Here is a 21,616-nt window from a genome sequence, read left to right on the forward strand (position 1 = left end):
ATGTTCAAGTACACTCCAGTCTAATTCTCTCACAAACTTACAACATGGCGACGAGAATCCTCCTTTTTCAAGCACTTTGTGTGTGTGTGTGTGTGTGTGTGTTTGGTTTTTTGTTTTTTTATTTTTTTATTTTTTATTTTTATCTTGCCTTCCTTCTTGCTCCCCAATCCGTCTGTACCTGTTTTTTTTCTTATCTGTCCTCTCTCTTCTGTGAGTACTATCTGATGTCAAACGTTGAACTGAACATTTTGCCAAAAGCCTCAACTTTCGTCAAAGCTGCTGTAATCTCAGGAGCCTCTGAAGCGAATGATAAATTAAGGATGGAGGAGAGGATGGACAAAACCACTGGCCTCCCAGCATTCCACAGCCAGTGGCTCAGTGCAGCCGGTTGGCCAGAGTGATGGTCACTGCTGAGCGTCAGAGCTGCTTTGCTCTCTCATTGGTGGAGTGAGCCCTCTTCACCCCTGCCATCCGGCCCTCCCTTCCGTGGCCTTACTGCTGCCCGCGGCCAGGCCGGGGCAGGAACCCGCCGCCCGGACAGAAATTCTTTGGCCTTAGCTGTTGGGGGCGTGCTGGGAGAAGCATTCAGCATTCCAGGGGTGTGTGGGGCACAGCTGGGACGGAGGTCCTACAGGAAGTGGAGCCGAGGGCGGCGTGGCAGAGGGGGGAGCTGCCCAGCAAGGTGGTGGTGCCTTGGAGCTGCTGCAGCCCCAGAGCTGTTTACTTACTTATTTATTGTTTTGTTAACCCTCATCGGAGGATGTCTTTTCTACTGATTTTTAAAGAAACTGGAAGGGAGGGCGGGAGTGGGAGCAGAGAAAGAGAGAGAGAAAGAGGGAAACATTGATGGTTGCCTCCCAAACATGCCCACTCTGGGACCGGGATTGAACCTGCAACCCAGGTAGATGCCTGGACCAGGAATCGAACCCAGGACCTTTCCATACGTGGGCCCACGCTCTAACCATTAGTAGCACTGGTCAGAGCTAGAATTATTTATTAGCTTAAAGTTTATATTATTCCACTTTCCATCTACAGGGATATTGAAGGAAGCTATGAAAATGACAGGTTAAACACTAGTCGTTGGTCCTGTTTCCTCCATTTCCCCTCCTCACTCCATCGAGTGGAGGTGGGAGGCGCAGGTTTGGATGAGCGCCTCCTCCAACTGCGAACAGGAAGCAGGCTTAGTGCTGCTGGAGAAGAGAATGGGGACGGGCGGTATTTTGGGTCCACGGGAGCTTGGCTGTAGTCACTGCGCGGTATGGTCTGTGTCCTCCCTGCTCATCTACACAGGAAAGTCAGGACAGCGGCCAGAAGGGCAGCTTCTGAAGGGAAGACGTGGCCCCTCGCCCAGCCAATCCACGTGCCTTGCAGCTGCTCAGCAAGCTGTCAGCTTTGCTGACCTGTCTCTTCATCTACCGCCTAAGACAGATAACCAGTTACACTTTCACCTGTTGCGTGTGCTCAGCATGCACACATTATGATGTATGCCATATATATTATATATTATAATGCACATTATATATTATAATGTATGATATATGCATGTGTGGGTAATTGACATATGATTACTATTGTGATTGATCCGAATTTTCTGCTTTGGCGCAGCTTCAAAACTGGCCTCTTACTCATTATTGCACGTGATTTTTTGTGAATGTAAAAAAATGGAAAGGCTACTCAAACCTCTCCCAGCCTTCAGCTTTCTCCTGCTGCCTCTGTCCCCCAGCGGAGGGCGCGCTGCCCCCTTCCGCCTCCTGCCCCCTCCACACACACACACACACACACACACACACGCACACGCACACGCACACACGCACGCGCGCGCACATGAACGTGAGCTCAAGCCTGTTGCGTCCATGCCCTTAGACGCAGAGTCCCAGTTTTGGAGCGGCCTGGGCCCGGGAGGGAAGCCGCGTGGGGAGGCCTCTATCTGCTCCTCCAGCGGCCCGGGTTGGTCAGCGCGAGAACTGGACCATCCTCTGCGTGCGCGCTCTCAGGAGCGCGCGTCCCTGTGTGATGGGGCGAAACCGCGGTTGGGACTGATTAATCCCGGGAGCGCCCTGGGGTGGGGATCCGGGAACCCGGGAGCATCTCTGGGCCGCTTGCCGCTTATGGGGGAGGTTGTGCAGTGGAATCGGAGCTGGTTTGGGCTCGGGCGGAAGCCCAGTGGCTCCGCAGCCACGCAGACCGCTGGGTGCCGGGCTGGCCTGGAGGAAGCCCCTGGATCAGATCCATAGAAACAAAGGCGCCAGGGGTGGGGGGCGCGGCTGGGGCGGAGGTCCTACGGGAAGTGGAGCCAGCGGGCGGAGCTGTCCAGCAAGGTGGTGGTGCCTGGCGCTGCTGCAGCTGCAGATTCCTGTGCAACCTGGTGCAACCATGGAGACGCCGCGGGTCCCCTAGTAACACGAAACAGCATCATAGGCTGCCCTCTCCGCCGGCCTTCGCCTCCCACCTTGCTTCGCCACACCGGCTGCCTGCCGAGGAGCACAGCGCCTCGCTCCCCGCCTCCCCGCCCCTTTGGCGCGATCCAAGTCACCCCGGAGCGTGAGGGGGCGGCCCCGCCGGGGACATCGCTGCGGCGCGTTTGTAAAACCCAGCCTGCGTGCACCGGGCGCACACGGTCGAGCGGGGAGGGGGCGTCCGCCTCGGAGAGGCTGTTTGCCCAGGGATTCCCACCGCCATCCCAACAGCTGGGATCCCTGAACCTCCATGCGCCCGGGCCTCTCTGGTCCAGCCCAGTCCCGGCAGAGCACCCGGTGTACGGCGCGCACGCGCACACGCCCTCGGGTCCGCCCCCGGCCCCGCCGCCGCCCCTCGGCCCCCACCGTGAGGACCAGCGGGGACCGCGGCGCCCGCCCGCCGAGGAGCTCCAGCCCCGCCGAGTGCGCCCCGCGGTCCCGCCGCCGTCCGGGCTGAGCGCCGCCCGCGAGCCCGCCGCCCGCAGCCCGGAGCCGGTCCGGCCGGCTGCTCCCGCCGCTCCGCTTTGTGTGAAGCCGCTGGAAGCCACAGCTCCGCGCCAGCTTTCGTTTTCCTTCCTTCCTGGCCGCGGCCCGGAGAGTGGACTGCGATCCGCCCGGGCAGGAGAGGGCAGGGCGGGCGCAGGTGGGTAAACCTGCGGAAAAGCCAGCTCCACCCGTGGCCGCCGGCCGCCCCCTCTCCGCTAGGATCCCCCCGAGACATGGATTAAGTTACTCTCCCTGCGCAGGAGTCGGATTCACACTTGGGACAAAATGAAGGAGAAGGCGATGATCAAGACCGCCAAGATGCAGGGCAACATGATGGTGAGTGCGCGGCGCCGGGTGCTGGCGGGGCGGAGCGCCTGGTCGGAGCCAGGGAGGGAGGGTGTGTGTGTGTGTGTGTGTGTGTGTGTGTGTGTGTGTGTGTGTGTTGGGGGGGGGGGTGTTAGAGGGGGCGGGCGCCCTCGCCGGTGCTGACCCTCCGGCGGTGACGGACCCCCGCGCTGCCCGCAGGGCGCCTCCCACTCCCCCCGGACCCCGCCCGCGCACTGCGGGGCCAGAGGACCGGGCGTGCGTTTGCAAATCACAACTTTGCGGCTTCGTGGTTCCTCTGCTGGGCTTGTGGCTGGTGTGTTTACGGAGGAGGGGGAGGGCGTGTGTGTGTGTGTGTGGGGGGGGGGGGGGGCCGAGGTGAGGAAGGGCTCTCTCCGCATTCCAAGCAGACCCCAGGGCTGTGCCGGGGAAATGCGGGGCGGCGGCGGCGGCGGTGGGGGCACGGCTGCCGGAAGGGCCGGGGCCTGATGCCAGGGCTGCCTCCGGTTTGTGTCCCCAGGGCCGAGACCTGTTGGGGTTGGCTGAGCCTTTGGTCCAGCCTGGCACACCGGTCCCTGCTGCCGCCGCGGCCAGCAGCCGGCAGGGCCCACGCCCTGGGTTTGGGAAGGATGACCCCCGCCAGCAAGGATGACTGTGCCCAGGAGCTTAACCCTGGCACATTGTCCCCTGAGGGTTTCTGTGCGCCAGGGTGTACCTCAGCCCCGGCAACTTTGCTAACTCAGGGCTTCCCGCCTCCGCAGCGAGCCGAGCCCATCTCTCGCCTGCCCCCAGGACCCGCAGCCTGGGGTTCCTGCGCCGGTTCCCGCCCGCCGGTTCCTGCGTGGGGCGCGGGGTCAGGGTGCGGGCACCTCCCGGTGAGGACGCGGAGGTTGCCATCTTGTTCTGTTGAAATGAGCGTGAGCCTGTGCGTGTTTGTTTGGGTGACGTTTTAACCCCTTCCGTGTTGGTGTGGGATGCTGGGGGGGGAGAGGGGTGTCTCTATCCTGCCCCAGGGCGCTCTGGTCAGGGAGGGCCCACGGGATGGGAGGGCCCGCTACTTCTGGAGGAGCAGCTGCCCTCAGGGTCAAGGTCTGGTGTTGTTTCTGAGGCGGACTGAGCCCACGAGACGGGGTGAGGGATGGAGGTGTGTTTGAGACAACCCAATTAGTGATCAATTTTGAGGTCTTGCTTTAAACAAAAGGAAGAAATGGAAAGTTGATTCGAATTGAGCAATCAGCGGGCTAGGACACGCACAGCCAGGCACCTGTTGCAGGCGGAGGCAGGGGGCTGCCTGCTGGGAGCCGGCGGTGGCTGAGGTGGGCCCCTCCATGCCCTGCCGCCAGGGAGGCCGGCACTGTATCAGGGGTTATTCTGCAGGACCCCCTCCCCAGACTGCTCCCCCCCCCCCATTTAAGGCCCCTCAGATCTGTGTGTTCTCCGCCAACTGCTGACCCGCTGGCGTGTTTGTGTAAATGCCTCCGGCTCCCTCCTCTCCCAGCTCCCCGCGGACCCAGGCGCTGCGCAGCACAATGTCTGATAAACAGGGCGAGGACGTGCTGGAGCGACTTTCCAGTTACTTCCCACCCACACGCACAATGCCTCTGATGTTATGCCTGTAATGTGCTAATGCAACCTACACATTTAGGCTGAGGCAAGAGGAAGGGTTCAAATCAATGGGAATGATAACAATAATAACAATAATAATAATAATAATGATGATGATGTGTTGTTGACTCATTACCTAAATCTGTTGTAAATAACTCTTTCTTCTCAGGACCCAGCACAGTATGACCTAGTGATCTTTGCGCTCCGTCTGTGTCGCCCACTCTAAAGGTGCCCCCTGCCCCTCCGTGCCTTTACTTCAGAAATAAAGACCGACTGCTAATGCCATGTCCACTGTACTCTGCGCAGCAACGTTCCGCGTGGAGCCCACTGTCTCCTGTCCTCTGTGTCAGCTGTGCATAGTAGAATTAGAGTGCGTTGAAAGCCTAGAGAATTCTATAGCAACTGGTCATATTTTTAGGATCACCCGACAGCCCGGGAGAAAGCGAGATGCAGACTTAACCCTGAGATGTTAGCAGTTGTCACGGGGATCACTGTTGCTCTGCGGTCTGGCTCGGGATCCGTGCTCCGGTGAGATCCAGGCAGCACCCTCGGCATCGCGTCGTTGTGTTGGGCCTCGGGGGCCCTCCTTCTCCTCAGTCACGGGAGGACTCTTGCTAATCACAGCCTCTCTGGGATTCGGGGGCTGGCACATCCGTTGCTCCCATAACTTGATTGCAAATCAGATGCTATTTTGCATCCGGGATGAAGCCGGGCCACTTGCTCGGTTGCTGACAGTGGAGGTTGCACAGCTGAATGCTGGGCAGCGTGTGTGACATCGGCACAAGGAGACACACTGCCCAGGCCGGAGCCACAGAGCTGTCAGCGCACGCCGGGGGTTTGATGTTTGAAGAGGGACCCTGGGTGCTGCCCGGATGGCTGCAGGAGGGGCGTGCAGTGGCACCCGTGTGCCGTGTGTAACCCAGCCCCTCCCACCGGGTCTGCCCGTGCGGCTCTCCTGGGCCTGCGGCTGGTGGTGAAGGAGCTGTGGTGTGGCACTCTGGCCAGTCTTTGCCAAACCATAGTGCTAGTGGGAAAGGGATTGAAATGAAATCTGTGAAGTGAGTGATTCATCGCACACTGGGTTAGAAGCTTCTTTCTGAGGACAGGTCGATGATGAAGAGCAGGCAGGATTGTCAGTATTCTCTCGGTCTCCTTTTGGGCACAGAAAGGGAGTGGCGTTGGTGGAGTCAGTTCACAAGTTGTATATCCTCCGAAGAAAGTCTGTTTCTGATGCGAGAACTCCCGCCCAAGCAGGCCACGTTCCTTCTGCAGTCTGATTCATTGAGAGAGACCGGGAGATTTTTCTCACAACAAAAGTGATTTACCAATAGCTGTGTTTTCAGAAAGTCTTTGAAAATGCGTGGGGATGACTTCCACGCCTCCTCAGCCCCAGCCTTCCGTTGTCACTAACATGCTGCCGTCCTCCTTCCTTCCCCCAGTTCTCACGGAGCCGGCGCTTCTGAGAGGCACCATCTTGCAATAGGTTTAGGGTGGACGGAAATGTTTATTATCCGTATAAATCCCCCTGCTCTGTCTTTAGGTGCTTTTCGCAGACATGCAGTTGCTCCCTGGAGACCAAGTAAAGTTGGGGAAACAGTGAGAGTCTTGCGGCCCCTCCCTGAGTGTGTGTTGGTGGCTCTACAAGCAGATGGCGGCTACCGGAGGGAGAGTTGGAGGGCTGCAGCCACAGGGATGTTTGAGGATCTCATGGTTGCTTGCGTTGGGTTTCAATAAAAGTTGCAGTCTGGGTCCTGGCTGGTTGCACAGTGGTTAGAGCATCCGCCTGCAGACTTAAGGGTGTTGGTTTGATTTCAGTTAAGGGCGCATACCTTGGTTGCAGGCTTGATTTCCAGCTGGCCTAGGTCAGGGTGAGTGCATGAGGCAACCAGTCAATGTGTCTCTCACATGGATGTTTCTCTCTGTATCTCTCCCCCTTCCTTCTACTCTCTCTAAAAATCAAAGGAAAAATATCCTCCGGTGAAGATGAACAAAATTAAAAAATAAAAAAAAGTTGCATTCTGGGAACCCCTCTGCAGGAAAGCTGGGGTGTTCCTCCATGGCCCTGGGCTGATGGTTGGCCTCTGGCTGCTGGGTTGGATCTGGGCAATTATGGCCGAGAACCTTTCCCGTCTGGTCCTTCCCTTCCTGTGTCGGGTGAGGTCTGCAAACACAACTCCTGTCGCCTTATACTGGCTGCATCTACCTGGTGGCATAAAGGCCACACAATGTTGTTCCTCAATGAGCATGTTTTGGGGGAGAATTCACCTTTGTGAAATGGGCTCTGAAAATTTCTTCTCAGGCCCCAGGCTCTCCCGCTGTCACCGTGTTGGTGCCTGTGTTGACATTTTCTTTCCTCCGTGCTGAGGGCCACCCCTTTATAAACCCATCAGCTTCCACCTGCACATCTGAAGCCTGTGTGCCTTTTACTCACCTCGACTTATCTCGCCTACAGGGCTAGGAAGAATTAAAATTAGTTGGCAATAAAAATATATACAAAACTGCTAAAATTTCCAGAAAGCAGTTCTCAAAGCTAGGTGCTCAGTCAGATCATCTTACCTAATAAAACAGTAATATGCAAATTAACCACTACACCCATTAGCCACGCCCACCAGCCATGCCCACTAGCCAATTAGAGCAAGTATGCAAATAAACCCAAACAAAATGGTTAAAGCCACAGAGAGCAGGAGGGAGGCTTGGGTTTCCCAGGCAATGGAAGAAGCCAAGCTTTCCACCTGCCCTTACCAGCCTAAGCCTCCACTCAAGGCTACAAAGTTTCAATTATAGAAGGTAAACAAAATCCAACAGAAATGGCTGCAGCCACTAAGCAAGCAGGAGGCTTGGCTCCCCTCCAGGTACAAAATTTCAATTATAGAAGATACATAAATCTCAAATACAAGGGCCTCCTCTTGGATTGCCAGGGGGCGTGTCCAGCCTGCAAACCACCACAGGCCCCTCACCCAGGCCACCCAGAACCCCAAGGGAACCCCCACCCTGACCCAGGACACCCTTCAGGGCAAACCAGCTGGCTCCCACCCATGCACCAGGCCTCTATCCTAGCTAATAAAAGAGTAATATGCAGACTGACCATCACTCCAACACACAAGATCAAGATAGCTGCCCCCATGTGGTCAAAGATCCTGCCCCCATGTGGACATAAGATGGCCACCACAAGATGGCCAGCAGGGGAGGGCAGTTGGGAGGGACCAGGCCTGCAAGGGAGGGCAGTTGGAGGCAATCAACTCTGCAGAGGAGGGCAGTTAGGGGTGACCAGGCCAGCAGAGGAGGGAAGTTGGGGGCAAACGGGCTGTCAGGGGAGCAGTTAGACTTCAATCAGGTTGGCATGGGAGTGGTTAGGGGGTGATCAGGCTGGCAGGCAGAAGCAGTTAGGGGCAATCAGGAAGGCAGACAGATGAGCAGCTGGGAACCAGCAGTCCTGGATTGTGAGAGGGATGTCCGACTGCCCAGTGGGATCGGGCCTAAATGGGCAGTCGGACATCCCTCGAGGGGCCCCAGATTGGAGAGGGTGCAGGCTGGGCTGAGGGACACCCTCCAACCCCCATGCACGAATTTCGTGCACCAGGCCTCTAGTATATAATATGCAAACTGACCAAAGGGCAGAATGACCAGTCATTATGATGCACACTGACCACCAGGGGGCAGAAGCTCAATGCAGGAGCTGCCCCCTGGTGATCAGTGTGCTCGCACAGGGGAGTGCCGCTCAGCCAGAAGTTAAGCTCACGGCTGGCCAGTGCAGCAGCAGTGGTGGGAGCCTCTCCTGCCTCCGCCACAGCACTAAGGATGTCCTACTGCTGGCTTAGGCCCACTTCTCGCCATCAGTTGGACATCCCCTAAGGGCTTCTGGACTGTGAGAGGGCACAGGCTGAGCTGAAGGACCCCCCCCCCCCTGAGTGCATGAATTTCGTGCACAGCCTCTAGTGTCTTATAATAAAACTAGAGGCCCAGTGCATGAATTCATGCATCAGTGGGGTCCCTCAGCTTGGCCTGTGGGATTGGACCGAAACTAGCTCTCTGATATCTCCTGAGGGGTCCAGGATTGTGGGAGGTTGCAGGCCTGGCTGAGGGACCCCACTGGTGCATGATCAGGGCTGGGAGGGACACGGGAGGTTGGCCAGCCTGGAAAGGACTGTCTGGCCCTTCTCACTCAGTCCCGATCTGCTGAACCCCAGCAGCAAGCTAATCCACTAGTCAGAGGTCTGCCCCCTGGTGATCAATGCACATCATAGCAAGCGATTGAGTGGCCGTAGCATATCATTAGCATATTACACTTTGATTGGTTGAATGGCTGACCAGTCTACCAGACACTTAGCATACTGGGCTTTTATTATATAAGGTATCTTCGCTAACAGGCTGGTCTTGGGGTCTTCCTGTTGGATGTGGAAATACACCAAATTGGCCTTTCTGCACCAAAGCTGTTCCCCTTTTCTACCACCTGACATGGCTGGCCTCAGACTGGTCATCATTCAGACCTTGAACTCTCCGCTGTTCTAAGCGGCGTGGGGCATTCTGAAACTCCTTGTCCTTTGTTCCCGTGCAGTCAGGAGCTGTGCCCAGCGCGAGCTCCGGTGGGTGAGTGTGTTAAAACGGACAGGTGTCTGTTTCCTGCGCCGACTGGGCTTTTGTGAAAGGCCATGATCCAGCTGTACGCGTCTTTATTTAAGAACTCCGCTGAGTCTGAAAGCATCAGGTAACACACGAGAGAGTTCTACGCATTGCTCAGGCTTACTTCAGGGGCCCTGTGTTGTTTTCCTCCACCCCACCAGGCCCTGGCCCAGCGCTTGGTCCTAGTGCTTTATCCTGGAGGTGCTGCCCGATGCCAGTCTCAGGTCAGGGTGCCCGTGCATCTGGAAGATCAGCAAGACCCGAGGTTCGCCTGAGCCTCCTGGGGTTCCATGACTTCGCTAGAGCCTCTCGGACCCTGGGGGGGGGGGGGGGGGCGAGGGGGGGTGTTCCTACTAGTTACCAAGTTATTACAAGGAGATTAAAGGGTGTGAACGGGCAGCCAGGCCCAGAGACGCTGAGGGCGAGGCTGGAGAGTCCCTATACTGAGCAGTTGTAGTTGATGGATTTGATTGACAGGACCACACTCTAGGACCTGAGGAAGAGGGAGCCAGTCTGCCCAGGGCCTGGAGCACGCTGAGCTGAAATGGGTGAGGGCAGAACCTTCAGAGTCCTGCCCCCTTTTCCATGCGGCTTGAGGGGGGCAGGCTTCCATGCCAGGAGAGGCGGGAGGTCCAACCCCCCCCCCCACTGCCCCCAAAAGAACCCTGGTCTTGGCTGCTGGCAGGACCATCGGTTTTGAGGTTGTGAGTGGCCCTGGGCAGGTGGGAGGATGGTGTGCTGAAGCAGAGGTTTCCATCCTGTTGCAGGTTTAAGTCACAGGAGGAACTCCAGTGACTTCCAAAGGAGAGCTCCGGTGGTCCACAGCACACACCCTCACACACATGCACGCACACACACACACACACCCCCATGCATCCATGCATATGTGCACGGCAGCCTGTGGTCTCTGCACTGCAGCCTGGGGTGGGGAGCCATGGGTTCCAGGCTCCTAAGGAGCAGCACAGGGCTGGTGAGAACCGGGGTTTGTGGAAGGCGCAGTTGGGTCTGGCTAGTGGGCTGAGGACCAGGCAGGTGCACGGAGGAGAGGTGTGGTCCAGAATGAAGCGAGGCGGGTGTGCAGAGGAGGCCGGCGGAGCTGAGGAAAGCCGCTTGCCTTTCGGGGTTGGGGAACCATGGGGCTGGGAGACTCCCAGCCTCTCTCCTTTGCCTTTGCCCCAGGAACAGGCACTCTGTTATTGGTCTGTGATCCACTGAGGAGTCACTTCAAACCGGATGGAACCCATAGGGAGGGTAAGGAGCAGGGCGGCTCTGGCCCCCCAGGGAGGGGGACCTGCTGGAATTTGCCCTCAGCCCCCGGGGGTCTCACAGGCCTGTTTCCTCAGGGTGCTGTCAGGGAGCTTGATAAGATGGATGATCCCCGCACCTCTCCCAGGCAGGCCTGTGACTGGCTCTTTCCCGTGGGCCCGGGGCTGGGTGTGGGCCCGGGGCTGGGTGTGGGCCCGGGGCTTGGTGTGGGCCCGGGGCTGGGTGTGGGCCCGGGGCTGGGTGTGGGCCCGGGGCTTGGTGTGGGCCCGGGGCTGGGTGTGGGCCCGGGGCTTGGTGTGGGCCCGGGGCTTGGTGTGGGCCCGGGGCTTGGTGTGGGCCCGGGGCTGGGTGTGGGCCCGGGGCTTGGTGTGGGCCCGGGGCTTGGTGTGGGCCCGGGGCTGGGTGTGGGCCCGGGGCTGGGTGTGGGCCCGGGGCTCGGTGTGGGCCCGGGGCTCAGCATGGGCCTGTGGCTCGGTGTGGGCCCGGGGCTGGGTGTGGGCCCGTGGCTCGGTGTGGGCCCAGGGCTGGGTGTGGGCCCGGGGCTGGGTGTGGGCCCGGGGCTTGGTGTGGGCCCGGGGCTTGGTGTGGGCCCGGGGCTGGGTGTGGGCCCGGGGCTCAGCATGGGCCTGTGGCTCGGTGTGGGCCCATGGAGCAAGCATTTGTTGACAGTGTGGCTCCTGCTGCCCTGACTCCTGTGGCCCCTCACGGTCACTAGCCTGGCGCGGTCTTGCTTTGTGCAGATGAAGAAAGGAGGTGGCACAGTGTGTACACTGCCAAGCACAACACCAGGGTAGGTGGCTGACTTAGGCGGAAGTGTGGTGCCCGCTGCCTGCATGCACATGTGTGGACACACATGTGGTGCACACACTCCTCGACGTTAAATGCTTACTTCACGGTTAGCGGCCCTGTGGTTACTGGGGCAGCTGCTGGGGCACCGTCCCTTCGATTGCTTGGCTGTCAAAACCCCCAACACGCTGTGCACACTGTCATGCGAGGACGCCCTCCTTTCCCATCGGGCGTTGCTGTCTGTGAAAAGGAAGAGGACTTGCGGGCCAGGCGGGCGGGGCTCGGGACGGCGAACCCGCTGTAGTGGGGGTGCAGCTGGTTCCGGCCTGCCTGTGGCCGATCCATTTTCTTCTCCATGTGGCATTTGAAAAGTACTGTTTTCCTCTCTCTTTTTCCCCAACCCCTAGGCTGATGCCTCTATTAGGCAACACATAATTTTATCTCAAATAATTCTCATTTTATTATTGTGGTAATGTATGAACATGTATAAAACCTCTACCCATAAGAACCCAACTGTGAACGTGAGTAAGTTAGATGAGCATCTCACATGATGCCAAGACTTGGAGTCCAAATGGCCCCGTAGGGGCTGCCCGGCACCACGTCCCCCCGGACCCGTGGCGACACATCCCCCAGAGCCCTGCGTTTCGGGGAAACGAGGATCCGTGATCTTGAAGCCAACACTGTTCCAAAAGGATTCATGCATGCACTCGGTTCTCTGTGCGCAGGCAAAAAAAAAAAAAAGGTGGGGGGGAGAATGAACACACTTTATAAACATTATCTGTAACAGAAAACCAAAGGTTTTCTGGTTAAATTGTGGTTTTCCAGAAATTTCAGTTGATCAGACCAAGTCGGATCCTGAGCATACACTTTATGAGAGGTCTGTTTGCTGTCCCTCCTGTGACCGAGTTTTTCCCATATTTTCCAGATTCTGCCCTTTCTTTTCAAACCTATTATGTGAACAACTTCCCGTCTGCCTGTGCCTTTCTGAGTACAAAGCAGTTTCCGGTGCAGGTTTATCACACAGCGGCCCCAGGTGCAGGTTTATCGCACAGCATTTCTCATCTGCGACTGCAGGAGCTCGGCCTGGAGAGGGGCCTCGCGGGAGGGGGCTGGCCGACAGCGGGCCCATCGTGGCCAGGCTCCCTGTGGTCTGACCACGTTCTTCACAAGTCTCTCCTTCCTGGTCTCCTGGGAGGAAGCAGCTGGCGGTTGGAGGAGAGCTGGAGGCACCTGGCACACCCCCTCTACAAGGCGCTCCCCTGGGGCCCAGGCTTCTCCGGTTGGCAGGTTGGCACATTGGCAGGTTGGCACGGCTGCGTGGCCTCCTTCCTCTGGGGGCGCACAGCTTAGAGACACCTGCCAAGTGCATCCGCATGGGCTGGGCAAGCGCACCGCGCCATGGGCACAGACCCTCTTCCCGGGGAGGACAGGCTGGCCCTTAGAGGTCGGAGGGCATGTCCATGTCTACAGGTCATGTGACTACTGCTCCGAGCACCCACCGGTAAACAGAGAGAAAAGGCGGGAGAGGAGGATGTCTCCAAGGCTGGGTGCCTGCACCGCAGAGAAGGTCAGTGAGTGGAGGGTGCCAGGCCAGAGGCATCAGAAAGCGGGTCAGGCCTGTCAGGGGCACTTCTGGTCACTGGCCCTGGGCGAGGGACAGCGGCCCTCGTGGAGGGGTCACAGGCCTTCCCGAGAGTCACGCGGTGGAGGGGGGCTGAGCGGCACACAGGGCTGGAGCCCCCTCCTGGGCTCGGGGCTGACGGGCTGTCTGAGTGTGCAGTCACTCGGAGCGTGACCCGTCCCTGGAGCTTTGCTGCTGGTGTGTAAGTTTTCCCCGGGGAGCCGCTCTAATGAAGTAGTTTTCTGCATTCTGAGCAGTTGGCTCCAGTGCTGCTGATGAGTCATGTTACATAAAGAGGGAGATGGAGACGGGCCCTGGCTTCACTCGTGTTCAGAGTTACAGCCTCACGGAAGTGCCCAGGAGGACAGAGAGCAAGGCTGCTCCTCCTCTTCGTCTCCCTCCTCTCCTTCCCCCTCCTCCCGGCTCCTTCTCCTCCTTCCTGATTCCCCTAAACCAAGTCCCTGTCCCACCGAGGCTGTGCAGGGAGCCAGCCCTCCACAGCACCCCGCCCCGCCTGCCCCTCTCCCAGCCTGGAGGAACATTCCTGATGCCACCGAGACAGGTGGCAGGTCTTCTCTCTTACTCACATCTCCTTTGTTCGCTTGTTTTGTCTTCTCCTGCATTACGCTTTCCTCGGCCGATGGCAGTTCCAGTGAAAGAGCCTCCTGGTGCGGGTGACCCAGAGTCGCCGGGTTCCGGGAGGAAGAGGCTGAGTGGTCCGCGGGGTAGAGGCGGGCGCCGGCCATTTTGGATGTCGCGTACTGCATCCACCTTAGCCTTGGAGTTTGAACGTCAGTGAAGTTCTCCTAGGACATTGCACGTGGCTGCTTTGCAAACAGTGTTTTACATCATGTACCTCTCCTGCTGTGCTCTGAGAAGTGTGTGCCGCTTGGCAAGCTCATGCATGAACAGAACGAGGGCCCCGGGCCCACAGCCCCACTGACAGCTAGAATTTTTGGGAACATATAGGTAAAATTGTATACTTAACTAGTGCTCTAACACAGATGTTATATACAGAGCACTAAGTTAGGTATGCAATTTTACCTATATGTTCCCAAAAATTCTAGTTTAGCACTTCTTAGTTGGGATTCAGGAATCTGTGTTTTAACAACTCCACCAGGTGATTCTCATCATGAGAGAAGGTTGGGAAACACTGCAGTGTAAATGTTTCTCAACGGGCAGAGGCCATGCCCACAGTGGCCACCGGCTGGCAGGTGGGGACGCTTCCCTCTGGCTCTGGCGTGGGTAGCACAGCTGTGTTAGCGCCCCTGGTGGGGAAATGTGATGGGAACAGTCTCTTTCCAGCCCAGAAGTCTCTGCCACGCAGTCAGAGGAGAAAGAAGCCAGTTTGAGTTAGAAAAAGCAGTGACCACACTGCAAAGACCAAAGAAGTCTCGCTCTCTGAGCCCGGGCTGCAGCCAGGGCAGTATGCTGGCAGGTTCCAGTCAGAGCCCAGGGACACTGGCCCTTCTTTCCCAGGACCCTGGGGGGTGGCCCTCCTCCTTACCGATGGCCCCCTTTCCCAGGCCCGGCTCCAGGCCTGCAGGAAGCATTTCTGAGTTTGGAGGCCACATTAGGTTTTCTTAGCTATTAAAACAATCGACTTACAAACAAGATTTTAAAAGGATAGAGAAAGAAATTCTGTAAGAAAAGGGGGCAGGGCGGGCCTCTCTGCTCTGGAAGAGCAGAACTGAGCCTCTGAGTTGTAATTTGCATTTGCCCGGACACCCCTGGTTCTGGAGGACCATGCCCTGTTCTCCCTTCCCAGCCTTACCATCGCAGCTTTGGGTAGCGAGCAGGGCCGGGAGTCAGGACCCCAAAATGATTTTATTTGCTTGGTGTGACCAGTTCACTTTCAATTGGCTGTAGGATGGGGTGGTTCCATGGGTAGATTTGGGATCAAAGTGACGGCTTTTGGTTTTGAATTTGATTATTAAGAAAGCATGGAGTATCTCCCCACTGTGCTCTGAAGCTGTATTTTCTACACTTGTTTTAGTGATTTATGTTCTTAGATGTCAGATCAGACCGTTCTGAAGCCCACCGCAGAGGGCTCCCTCCTCCTTCAGCACCCACAGGACATTCCGCGGCCCCGGGCAGGGACTGAAGGGCCTGCTCGGCTCCCGGCTTCCCTGGGCCGAGCCCACAGCACTCGGCCATGTCCAGGGCCGCCTGCAAAGCAGAGGAAATGCCTCCTGAGGGTCAGGCCTGGAAGATGATTCAGGGCCTGTGACAGGCCGAGGGGCTGGAGCTGTGCTGGGAGGGGCCGCTCTGCCCAGTCACCATGTGGGGACCCACAGTCTGAGATTAACGGTCCCTGCCTGGAGGAGGTGCGGGAGGGGCGTCACAGCATAGGCACTGGCCCTCTTGATGAGACTCGGCCGCCCAGGGGGCCTTGGAGTGACAGTGCGACATGCTCACGTGGGTTTCGCCTGGCTCCACTGAGGGAAGACGGGGCTGGTGTGTCTGGCTGAGCCAGCGCTTCCTGCTTGTGCCTGAAGAATAAAGGTCCAGACTCTGCAAATGGCTCTAGGGGTGTGTTCAGGTGGCCACAGGCATTGTATTCTAGAAGCTTCTGACCCCAGCCTCGCTGTTTCTTCCTCTGCTGCTTGAACTCCTTCATGTTAAGCACAGGGGGGCAGGTGTGTGGCTCACAGTGGAGGAGTCCTCGGTGCCCGCCCTGCAGGCTCCTTCCAGAAGTCCCCTCGGAGGCTCCAGAGGAGGACCTCGGGGCAGTGTGCTCTCCCCGGCGGTCCTGGCAGAGAAAACGCCTTTATTGTCGGGGTCAGCACGGGGCCAGCGGTCATGCTCCACCTGGGCGTCCGCTGAGGAAGGCAGAGACGGGAAGAGCTCCTGCTCGTCATGAGCCATGCAGCCTCACCACCGTGTTCCCCTGACACAGCCCTAGTCCTAACGGGGAACCACTGTCACAGCTGGTCCTCGCACAGGGTGGAGTGCTGGCTTCATGCTGTGGGCAAGTGCCCTTAGGTGGCAGGAGGGGGTCTATAGGAGGAGGGGGTCTGCAGGAGGAGGGGAGTCTGCAGGAGGAGGGGGTCTGCAGGAGGAGGGGCTCTGCAGGAGGAGGGGGTCTATAGGAGGAGGGTGTCTGCAGGAGGAGGGGGTCTGCAGGAGGAGGGGGTCTATAGGAGGAGGGGGTCTATAGGAGGAGGGGGTCTGCAGGAGGAGGGGGTCTATAGGAGGAGGGGGTCTATAGGAGGAGGGGGTCTATAGGAGGAGGGTGTCTGCAGGAGGAGGGGGTCCATAGGAGGAGGGGCTCTGCAGGAGGAGGGGGTCTGCAGGAGGAGGGGGTTTTCAGGAGGAGGGAGTCTGCAGGAGGAGGGGGTCTGCAGGAGGAGGGGGTCCATAGGAGGAGGGAGTCTGCAGGAGGAGGGGAGTCTATAGGAGGAGGGGGTTTGCAGGAGGAGGGGGTCTATAGGAGGAGGGGGTCCATAGGAGGAGGGGGTCTGCAGGAGGAGGGGATCTGCAGGAGGAGGGGGTCTGCAGGAGGAGGCAGGTCTCTAAGAGTCAGGTCTGCAGGAGGAGGGGGTCTATAGGAAGAGGGGGTATATAGGAGGAGGGGGGTCTGCAGGAGGAGCGGGTCTGCAGGAGGAGGGGGTCTGCAGGAGGAGGGGGTCTATAGGAGGAGGGGGGTCTATAGGAGGATGGGGTCTGCAGGAGGAGGGGGGTCTGCAGGAGGAGGGGGGTCTCTAAGAGGCAGGTCTGCAGGAGGAGGGGGTCTGCAGGAGGAGGGGGTCTGCAGGAAGAGGGGGTCTATAGGAGGAGGGGGTCTATAAGAGGAGGGGGCCTATAGGAGGAGGGGGGTCTGCAGGAGGAGGGGGTCTGCATGAGGAGGGGGTTTATAGGAGGAGGGGGTCTATAGGAGGAGGGGGTCTATAGGAGGAGGGTGTCTGCAGGAGGAGGGGGTCTTCAGGAGGAGGGGGTCTATAGGAGGAGGGGGTCTGCAGGAGGAGGGGGTCTGCAGGAGGAGAGGGTCTATAGGAGGAGGGGGTCTGCAGGAGGAGGGGGTCTATAGGAGGAGGGGGTCTGCAGGAGGAGGGGGTCTTCAGGAGGAGGGGGTCTATAGGAGGAGGGGGTCTATAGGAGAAGGGGGGTCTGCAGGAGGAGGGGGTCTGCAGGAGGAGGGGATCTGAAGGAGGAGGGGGTCTGCAGGAGGAGGCAGGTCTCTAAGAGTCAGGTCTGCAGGAGGAGGGGGTCTATAGGAAGAGGGGGTATATAGGAGGAGGGGGGTCTGCAGGAGGAGCGGGTCTGCAGGAGGAGGGGGTCTGCAGGAGGAGGGGGTCTATAGGAGGAGGGGGGTCTATAGGAGCAGGGGGGTCTGCAGGAGGAGGGGGTCTGCAGGAGGAGGGGGTCTATAGAAGGAGAGGGTCTATAGGAGGAGGGGGCCTATAGGAGGAGGGGGGTCTGCAGGAGGAGGGGGTCTGCAGGAGGAGGGCGTTTGCAGGAGGAGGGGGTCTGCAGGAGGAGGGGGGTCTATCGGAGGAGGGGGTTTGCAGGAGGAGGGGGTCTATAGAAGGAGGGGATCCATAGGAGGAGGGAGTCTGCAGGAGAAGGGGGTCTATAGGAGGAGGGTGTCTGCAGGAGGAAGGTGTCTGCAGGAGGAGGGGGTCTGCAGGAGGAGGGGGTCTATAGGAGGAGGGGGTCTGCAGGAGGAGGGGGGTCTATAGGAGGAGGAGGTCTGCAGGAGGAGGGGTCTGCAGGAGGAGGGGTCTGCAGGAGGAGGGTGTCTGCAGGAGGAGGGGGACTATAGGAGGAGGGGGTCTATAGGAGGAGAGGGCCTATAGTAGGAGGGGGGTCTGCAGGAGGAGGGGGTGTGCAGGAGGAGGGGGTTTGTAGGAGGAGGGGGTCTATAGGACGAGGGGGTCTATAGGAATAGGGGGTCTATAGGAGGAGGGGGCCTATAGGAGGAGGGGGGTCTGCAGGAGGAGGTGGTCTGCAGGAGGAGGGGGTTTGCAGGAGGAGGGGGTCTATAGGAGGAGGGGGTCTGCAGGAGGAGGGGGTCTATAGGAGGAGGGGGTCTGCAGGAGGAGGGGGTCTGCAGGAGGAGGGGGTCTTCAGGAGGAGGGGGTCTATAGGAGGAGGGGGGTCTATAGGAGGAGGGGGGTCTGCAGGAGGAGGGGGTCTATAGGAGGAGGGGGTCTGCAGGAGGAGGGTGTCTGCAGGAGGAGGGGGTCTGCAGGAGGAGGGGGTCTATAGGAGGAGGGGGTCTGCAGGAGGAGGGGGGTCTATAGGAGGAGGAGGTCTGCAGGAGGAGGGGTCTGCAGGAGGAGGGGTCTGCAGGAGGAGGGTGTCTGCAGGAGGAGGGGGACTATAGGAGGAGGGGGTCTATAGGAGGAGGGGGCTTATAGTAGGAGGGGGGTCTGCAGGAGGAGGGGGTGTGCAGGAGGAGGGGGTTTGCAGGAGGAGTGGGTCTATAGGACGAGGGGGTCTATAGGAATAGGGGGTCTATAGGAGGAGGGGGCCTATAGGAGGAGGGGGGTCTGCAGGAGGAGGGGGTCTGCAGGAGGAGTGGGTTTGCAGGAGGAGGGGGTCTATAGGAGGAGGGGGTCTATAGGAGGAGGGGGTCTATAGGAGGAGGGGGCCTATAGGAGGAGTGGGGTCTGCAGGAGGAGGGGGTCTGCAGGAGGAGGGGGTCTATAGGAGGAGGGGGTCTGCAGGAGGAGGGGGTCTATAGGAGGAGGGGGTCTGCAGGAGGAGGGGGTCTGCAGGAGGAGGGGGTCTTCAGGAGGAGGGGGTCTATAGGAGGAGGGAGTTCTATAGGAGGAGGGGGGTCTGCAGGAGGAGGGGGTCTATAGGAGGAGGGGGTCTGCAGGAGGAGGGGGTCTGCAGGAGGAGGGGGTCTATAGGAGGAGGGGGTCTATAGGAGGAGGGGGTATATAGGAGGAGGGGGTCTGCAGGAGGAGGGGGTATATAGGAGGAGGGGGTCTTCAGGAGGAGGGGTTCTATAGGAGGAAGGGGGTCTATAGGAGGAGTGGGGTCTATAGGAGGAGGGGGTCTGCAGGAGGAGGGTTCTGCAGGAGGAGGGGGTCTATAGGAGGAAGGGGTCTATAGGAGGAAGGGGGTCTATAGGAGGAGCGGGGTCTATAGGAGGAGGGGGTCTATAGGAGAAGGGGGTCTGCAGGAGGAGGGGGTCTGCAGGAGGAGGGTGTCTGCAGGAGGAGGGGGTCTGCAGGAGGAAGCAGATATGCAGGAGGAGGCAGGTTTCTAAGATGCAGGTCTGCAGGAGGAGGGGGTCTGCAGGAGGAGGGGGGGGGTCTGTGGGTTGAATCAAGGCCAAGGTCGCCTCCCACAGGACAGGTCAGGGGTGCTGTCTCCCTGGACATGTGCATCTCAAAACCACGGCTCCCGGCTTCCTGGGAAGGCCCTTCCTGGGTCATAAAGCGGACAGAGGGCCCTCTGGTCCTCGGACACATGGTTTCTGGCTGAAACAGTGCGTGATGACAGTTTTCTAAGGTGAAGGTGTAAGGGAAAGGGGAAGAGGGAAACAGTTCCCTTATTTTCACTGGGAGAATAACGTGTCATGGTTTTAATTTGTGTGTGTCCTAATGGCGGGACACTCATGTGAATGACCTGTACGGAAGCCAGCAGACTGCAGACACTCCCCGAGAGGGGTTGGAGCCGCCCCAGGCTCCTGAGGGTCAGGCCTGAGATGCAGACAGATGTAGGGAGTGGAGACTCGGGAAACGGCCGCCACGGACACAGGCTCAAGGAGACATCTCTGCTCCCACATGTTTAGGGACAAGAGACACTCAACCATGTGTGGGGAGCACAGGCTTTCCTGGGTAGACTAGAGCATCCGGATCCTGCCCTTTGTGCGGGGGGAGCGTTGTGAACTCAGGCAGCCTTCCTCCAGAGCGTGTATGTGTGTGGGCTCACCGTGTGCTGACCGCTGCGGTGGTGCTGTGTGTCCTGCACCTCACGCCGTTCCTGGGACAGCCCGGGGGGAGGTGGTGGTACCTCTCTTCTCAGAGGAGGCTCCGAGAAGCTCCTGGCGACATTGCCCACGGTCGCCTGGGTCATAGGAGAAGCCAGTGTTCAGCGCAGATGAGGGTGACTAACCTGCCACCTTCATCCTTTTAGACACAGGTCAGATCACTCAGGGCCCCTCACATCGCTGGGATAGGACCCATGTTCTCCCAGGACACGGCCCGGTCGCTGCAGCGCCTGGAGCCTCCCCTGCGCCCTCCCAGCCTCTCCTCCGGGGCCCTGCCGCCTGGAGCTGGGCCCTCACCTGGAGCCGATGCTGGCTCCGCTGTCTGGACCGCTTTCTCTGGGCGGTCACACACAGCCTTTCTCCGCCGGTTCTCGCCATCGTGTTATTTATTTATTGCTTGGATTTCCCTCTCAAGTTAGAACATGAGCGCCTCCCTCTGACAGTGCCCGGGAGCCCAGGGGGCAGTCTCCGCAGAAGGCACTGTCACCAAGGCCTTTCTGTGTCTCTTCCTCAGGCGTGCGGGGAAGCGGTGGCAAGGCCCAGGAAGTAAAGCTGGCAGCCGGCGGGTGTGAACGGAGGGAAGGGGAGCCCGCAGCGGCTTACCCTGGAAAGTCCCGCGCTATCAAGTAGAAACGCCATGACATCTGTGTCAGACCCACTGGCGGTGGGGACACGGTGGCATTCGGATTCATACTTCGGGGTGGAGAGAAATCCCCTGCATGCCCAGACTGCAGGAGAGCTGCGTGCGCTTTGCCTGAGTCGCCCATGCGGCCTCGGTGCCTCTTTGCTTTGACACTTCTTTTTAAGTCATTTCTCTGTCGTGTCCTCGGTCTTCGGATCGGGCGCCACTGTGGGTCCAGGGGCCATGACATCCATTAAGCACTTATCCAGGTGACAGCACCAAGCTCGGTGCCACGCAGCCGCCCTGGGCCAGTCCACACCATGTGGCCGAGAGCCTGGGCTCGGTTAGGAACCAGAACTTCCCAGAGTTCCAGAGCCCAGCCCAGGGCTTCCATCCGACACCAGGTAACACCGCAGTGCGGTCCGGCACCACCCTGTGGACTGGGGGTGGGGATGTCTAGCCCATGCATGGGCCACATAAAACCATGACATTAGCTGGTCTGGCCCTGCCAAGGCACTGGGGTGAGTTAACTAAATGTTTGACGCCACAGAGCAGGCTAATGGTTAAGCTGATAACTTTATATGGCCGTGAGTGATGTTGTAAATACCTGAATGGCCCTGGGCAGATAAAAGTTCCCCATCCCTGTTAGACAAACCCATTATCATTTCTGCAAACACAGCATGTTCACAGGAAGTGGAATTAATAAAAGTCTCAGGGACTTCCTGTCTATTCTGGGGATGTTCGCCACAGTGAGTTCAGGTCCGGTGAGATTTTTTGCCCGAAGTGCGGCTCAGAGAGCGTTGTGGGTTCTGAAGCTGTGGCCCACGTAGGTCGAGAGCATCGCGAAGCTGGGGCTACATACTCAGGGGAAATGTTTATGT

The 21,616-nt window shown here is 58.8% G+C and overlaps 1 protein-coding gene across 1 annotated transcript in view; it reads left to right on the top strand.

The window, feature by feature from the left end:
• Positions 1-2,780: 2,780 nt before the first annotated feature.
• DPP6 (dipeptidyl peptidase like 6) overlaps positions 2,781-21,616 on the top strand; it is a 431,250-nt gene continuing 412,414 nt past the window's right edge. The window contains exon 1 of the mRNA XM_084897509.1: positions 2,781-3,278. Within this exon, the coding sequence (XP_084753635.1) occupies positions 3,228-3,278 (51 nt within the window). The 5' untranslated portion in view covers positions 2,781-3,227. The remainder of the gene's footprint in view (positions 3,279-21,616) is intronic.

The sequence above is a fragment of the Pipistrellus hanaki genome (genome assembly GCF_964339955.1).
Source record: "Pipistrellus hanaki genome assembly, chromosome: 10".
NCBI lineage: Eukaryota > Metazoa > Chordata > Mammalia > Chiroptera > Vespertilionidae > Pipistrellus > Pipistrellus hanaki.